The following is a 12,875-nucleotide window of genomic DNA, read 5'->3' on the forward strand; positions in this document are numbered from 1 at the left end:
CTTTTTTTTTGGGGTGGAGGCATTAATATGAATACAATATAATAAATAAAAGTGCAATCATTCAGCAGCAATCATCATTATGGTGCATCATTGTCACTAGCATCAGTCCAATCAAGCATCATTTACTGGCCGACTAAAATCCCCTTTTTAGATCTCGGATCTTTGGTGATTCCTTCCAAGTCAAAGCAAACATACACATCCCCACAAATCTAACATCATCTTCCTATCTTTCCAATAAAAATGTTCTCTTGATGGCCAAGCCCCTTTTATAGTGTCTGAAAAGGGAGTGGCCAGACCTGGTTCCCTACTAAGTGCACTTTACCACTGATGCACCGTTGAAGCAGTGCACAACTTCTGTTCCCTCCTCCCTCCTCCCCCCTCCCTCCTCCCTCCTCCCTCCACCCCAGCAGACTGCATGGTAGATAGAGCGAGTAGCGTGTAGTAGGTAGGCTGACTTATGCCCCCAATCCATGGCGTTCGGGTTGATTCCCGGTGCATAATAAGTGTCTAAATTCCCTCTTATTCCCTGCCTCCCTCGTTCCATAAACAGTATGCTCCATAGTGTCCACTATAAAGGGATTAGGGGGTCAACAAGTGAGGTCACCCTAGGCCTCCACGTTGACCATTGATAACATTCATCCCATCACTGGTCGCCATGACGACACGCCGACAAGTGATAGGATGAATCCCTTGTTGTCATGGTCAGCTAGTGAGTTCGTCCTTTTCCCGCCGGCAGTGAGTTCATCCTGGGACCCACGTCTCCCATGACAACCGAGTTCATCCCATCACCCGTCGCCGTGACAACACGCCGACAAGTGATAAGTCGCTTTGGATAAAGCGTCTGCTAAACGCCCAAACTAAAAGTAAATGATCGGATGAAGCCCCTTGTCTCGGACAAGGGGCTTCATCCCATCCCTTGTCGCCATGACATCGCGCCGTGACGTCACGGCGACCGCATCACAGCAGAGCGGCGCGCTACAACCCGCCACCGCCGCCGCCGCAGCCAGCGTCCGTCCACGCCGGCCGCTCTTCCTCTTCTTCCTCTCCTCCTCCTCCTCCTCCTCCTGTGGGGGCGGTCGGGACCTCCGCCTCGCCGGCCTCCAGCCCCCGCAGCTGCCTCTGCACCAGCCGGCAGTAGAGCCCGCCGCGGGCCATGAGCTGGGCGTGGCTGCCCTGCTCCGCCACGGCGCCCGCCTCCAGCACCAGGATGTTGTGGGCGCGCTCCACCGTGCTGAGGCGGTGGGCCACCACCAGCACCGTGCGGCCGTGCATCACCGCGCCCAGCGCCTGCTGCACCTGGGGAGGGGCGAGGAGAGAGGGGCGAGGGGCAAGGCGCGAGGGACGAGGGACGAGGAGAGAGGGGAGAGGGGAGAGGGGAGAGGGGAGAGGGGCGCGCTTTTATTTTGGAAAACACATACACATGCTCACACAAGTGTACGTACACACACACACGTGTACATAAAGACACGCGTGGACATACACACACACACACACACACACACACAGAAGTGTACATACACATAAACACACAAATATACATACAGACGCACACACACACAGAAGTGTACTACACACACATAGATGTTCATACAGACACACTCATACAAAGTCAAGGTCTTTGCATAAAGACTGTAATACATGCATGCATAAAAAAAATGATGCAAGCAAGCACACACCAATATATGAATGGACTCGCCCATCACGCTTTGTCTTACACACGTACAAGCTCTCTCAGAGTCACACTTCCGCTCACACACACACACACACACACACACACACACACACACACACACACACACACACACACACACACACACACACACACACACAGGTTGTACGTTAGACAGGATTGCTCGCTTCTACCTTTATCCGTCTGGTCAGTTTCCATGACATTCAACTTGTCACATCAACTTCAGACGTCCTTCCCTTATTCTGAAATCTGAAACCATGACACTGCAACTACACACGATACAATTACCCTGTTTGCCCTGTTTGTTCTGTTTGTCTTCACTTTAGTAATTACTTTGGTTTTTGGTTTCCTTAGCACTATTTTGTATTTTCATTGCACTGTTTCTACCACTTCTGCTGTGCTGTAATAAAGCAATTCCTCCTCTGGTGAATTAATAAAGTATTATCTATCTATCTCTCTATCCCACTCTATCTTTCTTTAAAAGAGTCAAAGGAAAGAATGCCTCCCTTATGTAACGATGCATGTAGGACTGCCTGTTCTGGAGCGCGGTGTGCTCATACAGATTATTAATACTGCGGGCGTGTGATTCAAAGAGGAACTGCCACACTCGGCCATGTTCTCGTATCAAAGTATTGCTAAACACGTTTGTGGGGGGGAACCCGTTTGTGCAACATCCCCTTCCGTGAAACAATCCTGAGAAGTTGGACCGCTCAGGTCGCTTTCCTCGTCGGACAGATCGAGAACGTGAACCCTGGACTAAGTACGTCAACGGTACAACCGCTAGTTCATGTTCGATGTAGCCTTTTCACTACACCTGTAGGAAGCAGTTGTCTCTTCGGTGAGTCTGTTCCCTTAAACAACACGAGAACACCCTGGGAATAGTACAGTGAGTTATGTAGTTATGTAGACTTAGTATCTCCATAGATTTGGTCCAATTCACAACAACTAAGATTTGCTTTGACTGCAGGAACAAAGACTCCAAACTAACTTAATCTGTCACAATCATACAACACACTAAAAAGGTTTCCCACACAAACCCCCTCCACTTTGACCCAGAAGCATTTAGTGACCTGATCCACACAAGACTGCGCTTCAGAGAAGTGACTTCAGACCGGCGAGGCTGTAATCATACACCTGCTGCTTCACATGTTTTGTTCCCCTGACATCTGAGGCGCGTTCCCACCCTGACAACCACGTCTCATAACACCGCTCCTCGCTACACAGGGCTCACACATGTTTGTAGTGATTAAACATAACCAGGTTCTGGGTGGGTGAGTTCATTCTGTGCAACAACAGGTCTGAGATTGAATGTCAGAGCCACGCACTTCCTGGAGAGATTCCCGGTAAAGACACAACTAGAAAACCCCATCCCTTACTAGAGATATTCCAAAACCATGATCTTTCCTTCCTGATACCGATCAGATTACTGAACTTGAGTATCACCTGATTCCTATCACAAGGGTTCTCTTACGATGACAGTAACGTAAAGTCGGTTCACTTACTGTTGACAATTACTTTTTTCAGAACAAGATCATTCTAAGACATTTGTATTCTTCTACTTAAGAGTGAGCATCCACGTCTTTCGGACTTGGCAGCTCGAACGCATGTAGGTCGTACACGACGCGTTACCCGTCCATCACCAACACCGTAGTGTTTGTGATATTCTCTGCCTGCGCGGTAAATGAGTCACGTGATCAGACGTATCAGATGGGTTTAGTGAACGGGGAGGAGCAGGAGGTGTGTGACTTTACGATGTGCTCGCTCTTTAGTGAACGGGGAGGAGGAGCAGGAGGTGTGTGACCTTACGATGTGCCTGCTCTTTAGTGAACAGGGAGGAGGAGCTGTGTGACCTTACGATGTGCTCGCTCTCGGCGTCCAGGGCGCTGGTGGCCTCGTCCAGGATCAGGACGCACGGCTGGCGGATCAGGGCTCTGGCGATGGCCACCCGCTGCTTCTGGCCCCCCGACAGCTGGGTCCCCTTCTCTCCGACCCCTGGACGGGAAACAGAAGGGGGACAGATTAGAGGGACGTACCACCACCACGACCAACTGGTTAGAACAGGAGGGGGACAGCTTATAGGGACGCACCACCACCACGACTGACCGGTTGGAACAGGAGGGGGACAGCTTATAGGGACGCACCACCACGACTAACCGGTTAGAACAGGAGGGGGACAGCTTAGAGGGACGCACCACGACCAACTGGTTAGAACAGGAGGGGGACAGCTTAGAGGGACGCACAACGACCAACTGGTTAGAACAGGAGGGGGACAGCTTAGAGGGACGCACAACGACCAACTGGTTAGAACAGGAGGGGGACAGCTTAGAGGGACACACCACCACCACGACTAACCGGTTAGAACAGGAGGGGGACAGCTTATAGGGACGCACCACCACCACTAACCAGTTAAAAGTGTAGTAGAGGATTACTGACTTTTTGTTGGAAGGTTTCACAGTAATCAAAAAAGAGTCAAAAGACGTAGTTAAATATTCTCTCGTTGATGCATCAGTGACCTACCAACAACATGTCCCACTATTGACAATAGTAAATACTATTAACGCCTAAAAAGGATCAGCAACACTAATACTACTCACAATAACACTATTGTATAAACCAGAGTCTAAAGGGGAGCTGCTTCACTCACAAGTCCCTCCCTCCCTCCCTCTCTTTTTCTCTCCATCCCGCCCTCCCTCCCTCCCTCCCTCCCTCTCTTTTTCTCTCCATCCCGCCCTCGTGTTATCCTCCACTTCACCCAACATTTGCATCTTTCAAATGAGCACATAGCCCGTTGTGCACCCTTCTCCTCCGATTCCTCGTACTAATCCACCACCAGGGCGGCGCCAGAGTGATACTGAAGCCCTGGTACCCGAGTGGTTCCTCCTCCTACACCACCACCAGGGCGGCGCCAGAGTGACACTAAAGGCCTGGTACCCGTGTGGTTCCTCCTCCTACACCACCACCAGGGCGGCGCCAGACTGACACTAAAGGCCTGGTACCCGTGTGGTTCCTCCTCCTACACCACCACCAGGGCGGCGCCAGAGTGACACTAAAGGCCTGGTACCCGTGTGGTTCCTCCTCCTACACCACCACCAGGGCGGCGCCAGAGTGACACTAAAGGCCTGGTACCCGTGTGGTTCCTCCTCCTACACCACCACCAGGGCGGCGCCAGACTGATACTAAAGGCCTGGTACCCGAGTGGTTCCTCCTCCTACACCACCACCAGGGCGGCGCCAGAGTGACACTAAAGGCCTGGTACCCGTGTGGTTCCTCCTCCTACACCACCACCAGGGCGGCGCCAGAGTGACACTAAAGGCCTGGTACTCGTGTGGTTCCTCCTCCTACACCACCACCAGGGCGGCGCCAGAGTGACACTAAAGGCCTGGTACCCGTGTGGTTCCTCCTCCTACACCACCACCAGGGCGGCGCCAGAGTGACACTAAAGGCCTGGTACCCGTGTGGTTCCTCCTCCTACACCACCACCAGGGCGGCGCCAGAGTGACACTAAAGGCCTGGTACCCGTGTGGTTCCTCCTCCTACACCACCACCAGGGCGGCGCCAGAGTGACACTAAAGGCCTGGTACCCGTGTGGTTCCTCCTCCTACACCACCACCAGGGCGGCGCCAGAGTGACACTAAAGGCCTGGTACCCGAGTGGTTCCTCCTCCTACACCACCACCAGGGCGGCGCCAGAGTGACACTAAAGGCCTGGTACCCGTGTGGTTCCTCCTCCTACACCACCACCAGGGCGGCGCCAGAGTGACGCTAAAGGCCTGGTACCCGTGTGGTTCCTCCTCCTACACCACCACCAGGGCGGCGCCAGAGTGACACTAAAGGCCTGGTACCCGTGTGGTTCCTCCTCCTACACCACCACCAGCGCGGCGCCAGACTGACACTAAAGGCCTGGTACCCGTGTGGTTCCTCCTCCTACACCACCACCAGGGCGGCGCCAGAGTGACACTAAAGGCCTGGTACCCGTGTGGTTCCTCCTCCTACACCACCACCAGGGCGGCGCCAGAGTGACACTAAAGGCCTGGTACCCGTGTGGTAGCCCCGGGTCAGGGCGCTGATGAAGTCGTGGGCGTTGGCCTGGGAGGCCGCCTCCACCACCGTCTCCATGGAGACGTCCGTCAGCCCGTAGGAGATGTTCTCCTCCACGGTGCGGGCGAACAGGACGGGCTCCTGGCCCACCAGAGACACCTGGAGGAACAGACAGCTGTTACCCGGAGGAACAGACAGGGGACACCTAGAGGAACACAGGTCCTCCCTAACCCTAACCCATCTGACCGGGGTCAGACTGGGACTGGTTTCAGAAGGTCCCGGACGCGTTTTTTGAATGGCGACTGTAGCTACAGCAGGGATTTGTCTCGTGCACCCCTGGTGGTGCGCGAGGCTACTGCAGGCTGTACGCGGGATTTGAGTGCAGACTCAGAGTGCAGGTAGAATGTGTGCAGGTCGACGCGCTGTAGTGACTGACGGTAGAGTGAACGCGATGTGAGTGACTGACCGCAGAGTGCAGGTGGTCGTGGCGGTACGTGTGCACGGGCCGTCCGTCCAGCAGCACCTGGCCGCCCCCCGGGGGGTAGTAGTTCTCCAGGAGCCCCACGCACGAGCTCTTCCCGCTGCCGGAGGGCCCGACCAGGGCCGTTACCTCGCCCGGACGCAGGGTGAAGGACACGCCCTGGAGACACACACACACACAGACGGGCACACACACACACACACACACACACACACACACACACACGGACGGACAGAGACACACACACACACACACAGACAGGGACAGAGACACACACACACACTCACACACACCATTAGCTCTGCTGTTTGTTCCAACACAGGACAAGCTCTCTCCTCTCTCCCCCCTCCCGACCTCTCTCTCACCCCTACCCTCCCCCTCTAACTATCCAACCCCCCTCCCTCCCTACTTTCAGTCAAATGTAAACAAATGCAAATGCTTAAAACCGGAACAAATACTGAACCATGTTGATAGTTTATCATCTAGCGCTCTCTCTCTCTCTCTCCCTCTCTCCCCCCCTCCCCCCCTCTCTACCTTCAGTATGGCCGTCTCCGGCCGCGTGGGGTAGGCGAACGTCACGTCCCTGAACTCCACCAATCCGGTGCAGGTGGGCGGGGCCTCCTGGCCGTCGTTCCTGTGCTGCGGCTCTCGGTCCAGGTACTCAAACACCTTCTCAGCCGCGCCCACGCCCTGCATGAGGCCCGAGTAGACCGACGAGATGCTCTGTGGGGGGGGGGGAGGGAGGGAGAGAGAGAGAGAGAGAGAGAGAGAGAGAGAGAGAGAGAGAGAGAGAGAGAGAGAGAGAGAGAGAGAGAGAGAGAGAGATATATATGACGTAGCTGAATTTAGGTATTAAATACGAAAAATACAATTTATATAAAATATTATTATACTTTATGTCATGTTATATCGGCTCAGTCTAACCTTTAAGTCACTTAGGATTAAAGCTTTTAGAAAATTCTAAGATTGATCTCATATATTATCCAATATACATGGAAAAGGATTAAACTGAAGCAGTGAACCGTCTGTCAGACCTCCAGGCATTCCACGAGCTCCAGGGCGTAGATGACGAAGGCGATGAGGGTGCCCCCCGTCATCTGGCCCGAGACCACCAGGTGACCCCCGTAGTAGAGGATGGCCACCTCCAGGGCCAGCTCAGACAACTGGGGCGCACACACACACACACACACACACACACACACACACACATTAGTCAGCTTTTCATTTGATATTTTAATCTTGATCCAGATAGAATATGAGTTTGTGGAAGATGTACAAGATGGCTAGTAACTTCATATATGAAGATATTGCAACAAAAAATTGTGAAGCTGTGACAAGAATAATTGAAAAATATGATGTGCACAGACCAATTCTTTGAAGCAATATTCTAGTCGTCATTGACAGAAATATGTCTTGTGGCGTGCACACAAGACTGTTTTTTGTTGGAGGGAAACACCATTTTACGTTGGGCAGAAGACCACAACAGAGGAAGAGGATGCCTGCTCCAATGCGCCTTCACAGCCCCCCTCTCCAGTGGTAGCCAGTGATTGGCGGCGCTCAGTCAGGCATTAATCACCAGGTGGGAGCAGCACACTGCAGTGGGTCTCACTGCTCCCACACACTCTCACTATGGGGAGCCCTTCAGCGCCTTTGAAACGCTGTCTGAAGGCATTCGGTTATCATTCATTAGGATAACAAGCAGGCGTGTGTGGGCGCGTGTGTGTGTGTGTGTGTGTCATAGCAGGCGAAGGCAAGGGGTGTTTGTCTGTCTGTCTGTTTCTGCCTGTTTCCGTGTGGTTGTGTGTCTCCCTGTTTGTGTGTTTGTGTGTGTGTGTGTGTGTGTGTGTGTGTGTGTGTGTGTGTGTGTGTGTGTGTGTGTGTGTGTGTGTGTGTGTGTGTGTGTGTGTGTGTGTGTGTGTGTGTGTGTGTGTGTGTGTGTCCTACAGAGCTGGACCACGCGAAGCAGGCGTAGGCCAGGGCCTGCCGGCGGTTGAGTCGGTACATGACCAGCAGCCGGCTGTAGTACGAGTCCGCCTCACGCTCTTCGCAGGCGAAGCTCCGCACCGTCCGCATGGAGGAGATCACCTCCTCCGCCACCTTGTTGGCCGCCGCCAGCGACGTCTGCACCTCCTTCGTCAGGCGCTGGGGGGGGAGGAGGATAACGGGTCACTGAACTACCTTTGACTCATGTTGTTGTTGTTGTAGTGACACCAAACCGCCACCAGAGGGCGCCCTGTACCGCACTGCTGAAGAGAATGCCGTCGACTACTACCGGCTTTTTCCAAATAAAAGAATAACTCAAGATATTCGACCCTGTTAGACTGTTCATATGCTTGTAATTTACAAGTAAATGGATTTTAGATTGAGAATAATCCGTGAGTTTGGCCGTTTTTGTGTTAAAGCTTTAAGACTATTTTCAGTCACCGTCATGATTTCATAACAGAGCTAGCAGGAAGCAAAACAAAGAAACAACCTGAAATGGGAATATTAGTCAACACCAACTATCAAAACTGTGACAGGGCTTCAGACATACATTTTAAACTGGTCTATAAAGACATACTACAGCGAACAACATATCACAGTCAAGATGGCTGAAAGAAATGCCCAAAAAGGGTTGCCAGATTTGAGCCTGTTATTGAATGGTCTTTTTGATCAATGAAAAAACAATAATAACCAAAGTTATGGTTTAGTTTTAATTAAGTAAGGCTGCAGTTAATCTCAGTTGACAGTCAGTTTCAAGACAAAATTAGTATGATTAACCAATGTATTAGCATTAGTTATAAATAATAGGCCTACTTAACTCAAATGTTAAGGCATTAGACAGTCCTTTAGAAATTTGTTGGTGAAAGCTCCTTCTCTATTTGATAGAGGAGGGGAATGAAGGGCACAGAGAACAAAAGAGGCTCATTCCACTGGTTAGCACCCACGCACCCATCTAACGGCAGAGCACTGAAAGATGACACAGACAAACTAGTTTGCCCCGATCTCTGAGCTATTTTAGCAATATACAAAGACCAACCAAGCCTATTCCTTGCATGGGAAGAGTATCACAGGAAACAGCTTTCTCCTGCAAAAGCACACGGTTCCTCCACACAGTACGAACCGTACAAGTTTGGGATCTAGTTCTGGACTGCATCGGATGTTGTAGCCTTGCATGGTTGACCCCGCAGTCGGTGTTTATATGATTGGTTGTAAGTCGCTTTGGAAAAAAGCGTCTGCTAAATACCTGATGTAATTTGATTTTAATGCCAAACTCATCGTTTCTTCCAGTTTCTCTGCATGCGTGCCCACCTTGTAGTAGTCCACGTACACATGTGAGTGTGCGTGCGTGCGTGCGTGCCCACCTTGTAGTATTCCCCGTACACCTTGGAGACCACGGCGATGAAGGGGAAGCCCATGAGCGTGACCAGAGTCAGCCTCCAGGAGAGGCCGAACATGAACACGAAGAAGCCCACCGCCTTCACCGCGCTGCGCAGGAAGATGTTGACGTTGATCGACACCAGGTCGCTCACCTGGGTGGTGTCCGACGTCAGCCGGGACGTGATGTCACCTGACGGGGTTCGGTGAGGGTGGAGGAGAGCAGTGTCAGTAGCAGTGGAGGAGGGGGTGATGAGTGGAGCAATGGATTAGATGATGGATCAAGGAGTTGTTGCCGTGGATGTTGTAGGATGGGTGGACGGATGGATGACCGACAATAGAGGAGGATGGATGAGAGGAGAGATGATAGGTTGGTGGATGAGCGGATTGATGGATGAATGTGGGATGTAAAACGGATGGTAGAAAGCACAGATGGACGCGTGGATGTTGAACAGATGTGTGGACGAGGGTGGAACAGCAGGATATCGCGGTATAGAGGGTGGAGCAGAAAGGTGACTGGATGAAGGTGGAGGACGTCGCGGTATAGAGGGTGGAGCAGAAAGGTGAAGGAATGAGGGTGGAGGGCGTAGCGGTATGGAAGGTGGAGCAGCAGACCTGTGTGGTTCGCGTCGAAGAAGCCGATCTCCTGCCTCATCAGGGACCTGAAGAGCTTGTTCCTCAGACGGAGGCTCAGCCGGGCCAGGGTCAGCGAGAACACGCCCCCACGCACGCCGATGGCCAGCGCGCTGACAAGAGAGAAAGGCACTCATCACAGACCCGACACACACACAACCACGGACAGACGGAGCCTGGAGAGGTCTGGGTTCAAACCCAGCTTCACAGCAGGGCGTGAAGGTACAGGACGGTAAATGGACTGCAATCACTGCAGCACTTTTCTAACTAGTGGCCTTTACAATATCGCCCAACATTCACCCATTCACACACACGTTCACACACCGACGGCGGAGTCAGCCACGCTAGGCGACAGCCAGCTTGTCGGGAGCAGTTAGGGTGAGGTGTCTTGCTCAGGGACACCTCGACACTTGTGAGACACAGGTGTAGTACCAGCGAGAGAGGTGCAGGAGAGAGGTGTTGAGAGAGGTGCAGTACCTGGCTAGGGCCAGTGCAGAGAGCTTGAGCAGTGGCTGGGTGAAGTCCTCCATGCTCTGTTGAGTCACGATGCCATCGATGGCTTTCCCCGTGTAGTAGGGGAGGAAGGCTTCACCTGCACACACACACGCAGATATAGATTATAGATTGGATTCTAGTATTAATATTACAATAAGGACTTGAACATTTCTGACAATGCTTCTGAGGTTTGAATGATGATGATGATGATGATGATGATGATGATGATGATGATGAACTCTACAATAATGATGAGACAGCGTGTCCAAGTCAAATGCAGAATATATGAGGCCGGTTCACTGCGAAAGGCCAACATAATATGAAGAAACATGTTGGTTCACATCACACATTACATTATGGTTCCCAACTTTGGGGTCGGGAGCACATTCGGGTCGCCTGATTTGCATACGTGGCCGGGGGCCACAAAAAGGTTGAGAAACACTGTGGACTGACATTGAAATATAATATCCAAAGGCACACACGCACACACGCACACACACACACACACACACACACACACACACACACACACACACACACACACACACACACACACACACACACACACACACACACACACACACACACACACACACACACACACACACGAGGTGTGTGCTTGTGTTTGTGTCGTACTCACACACAGCCGAGATGAGCAGGAAGAGGAAGGCGGTGGAGAGCAGCCCCACGTCCTCGCTGCAGTACCAAAGCAGGCGTCCCAACGTGGCCCCGGAGCCCGTCTTCTGGGGGCCCGCCTTCGCACCAGTTCTCCTCCCCAGACCCTCTTCTCCCTCCTCCTTCTCCTCCTCCTCCTTCTCCCGGTCGTCCACCAGTCTCTCCCTGTCCTCATCTCCTCCTCCGTCACCACCACCACCACCCCCACCCGGGACGGTCTCCTTCCCCAGGAGCCCCCAGAGCAGCACCATCCCCAGGGACGAGACACAAGTCCAGGAGAACAGGCCCAGGAACCAGGGGGTCAGACCCCCCTCTCGCTCCGACAGGATGAGCAGCTTCACCAGGGCGAAGGTCCCCAGGGCCAAGGAGACCAGCAGCACCAGGGTGTACAGCTGGGAGACCCGTCGGGGACCCAGCTCTCGGTTCCATAGCACCCCCGCGGAGGCCCCAATCAGCAGGCATGCCCTGATCAGGACGCAGCCCCAGAGGTCCACAAGGGACAGGAGGACGTTGAAGTCCAGGAGGTCCTCCGAGAAGCTGCTGAGTCGCGAGCCGTGGCAGTAGAGCACCGTGCTGAGGATGAGGTCCACTAAGGTGAACGCCAAAGTACAACCGACGGAGATTTTAACGTTCATGGTGAGAGGGTTTACAAATTTATAGCGCGTTAATGAATGACGGTGGTATTGGAACTTCGCTGTGTTTCAAATCCACAATGACTTTTAATCACCGGTTAAACTTCCTTTGTCGGTTCGCATTTGCGGTTGTGTCATGCACACCGGCTTTTGCATCAATATTTCATCAGAAACCTGGAACCGCTTTATCCATGGTGGTTAATTCATTCATTGATAGCCTACAGTGTATACCGCAGCACTACTGCAAACTCTCCCTACATACCCTACTACAATGCCGCTTAGTTTAAGGGGGACTGGCGGCGAGGAGCGACAGCGGGCGTCTCGGTGTCCGCCTCCGAAGATGCGATGGAAGGTGAAATGAACTTTACTCTGGTCCTCCGGTGCGGAAGTCCGTTTGCCCCGCCCACAAAATGACATCACAAGATGTGTGTTCAAGACGACAAAGGTAACCAATCCAACAATGTATAGTGTTCATTATGCGTCTACCTCTATTATTTGTTCTATTCTAATAGCACATTACGTGCGTATTTTGCATAAAATATATATATACATATATTATATACATATAGATATAATACATATACATATGTATAGAATATATATAGAGTTGATGACTACTTTGGACTGACCGTTTTTCTATGATAGAATAAGCACTGCCTGATATTATATGAATACAAAATTGCCCATATGAATTAATAGCATGCAATTATTGGTGTCTAACAGAATAACTACAGCAGATTCATTGTATGCACTTGTTCAACTAAATAATGCATATGTAATAAGCACGGCAATGGCCAAGAAAGCAACATGAGCATATAATATAATGAACAGTTGGCCATTTTTGTAATCAGTTTATTGTCATTAAAATATGCAAA

General features: G+C 51.8%; 1 protein-coding gene across 2 annotated transcripts; it reads right to left on the reverse strand.

Moving 5' to 3' along the window:
• Window positions 1-339: 339 nt before the first annotated feature.
• abcb9 (ATP-binding cassette, sub-family B (MDR/TAP), member 9) lies at window positions 340-12,387 on the reverse strand. Of its 2 annotated transcripts, XM_030369729.1 has the most exons (11): window positions 11,334-12,387; window positions 10,676-10,790; window positions 10,181-10,311; window positions 9,553-9,758; window positions 8,153-8,350; window positions 7,243-7,371; window positions 6,743-6,931; window positions 6,194-6,367; window positions 5,727-5,886; window positions 3,546-3,682; window positions 340-1,296 (listed from the first exon to the last, which is right to left on the reverse strand). In XM_030369729.1, exons 1-11 carry the CDS (start codon window positions 12,001-12,003, stop codon window positions 976-978), a joined length of 2,430 nt encoding a protein of 809 aa, XP_030225589.1. In that variant the 5' UTR covers window positions 12,004-12,387; the 3' UTR covers window positions 340-975. The 2 variants fall into 2 exon arrangements, with proteins under 2 accessions (XP_030225589.1, XP_030225590.1); XM_030369730.1 differs by lacking the exons at window positions 340-1,296; window positions 3,546-3,682 and adding an exon at window positions 3,692-3,891.
• Between the last annotated feature and the right edge of the window lie 488 nt (window positions 12,388-12,875).

Source organism: Gadus morhua, chromosome 11 (assembly GCF_902167405.1).
Source record: "Gadus morhua chromosome 11, gadMor3.0, whole genome shotgun sequence".
Lineage (NCBI taxonomy): Eukaryota > Metazoa > Chordata > Actinopteri > Gadiformes > Gadidae > Gadus > Gadus morhua.

Excerpts from the sequence above, each read along its gene's own strand:
- abcb9 (XM_030369729.1), bottom strand. The coding sequence starts at position 12,003 with ATGAACGTTAAAATCTCCGTCGGTTGTACTTTGGCGTTCACCTTAGTG. Across the intron at positions 10,791-11,333 it reads CCTGCTCATCTCGGCTGTGT|GTGAAGCCTTCCTCCCCTAC; the intron begins GTGAGTACGACA and ends GTGTGTGTGCAG. Across the intron at positions 7,372-8,152 it reads GCTTCGCGTGGTCCAGCTCT|TTGTCTGAGCTGGCCCTGGA; the intron begins GTAGGACACACA and ends TGTGCGCCCCAG.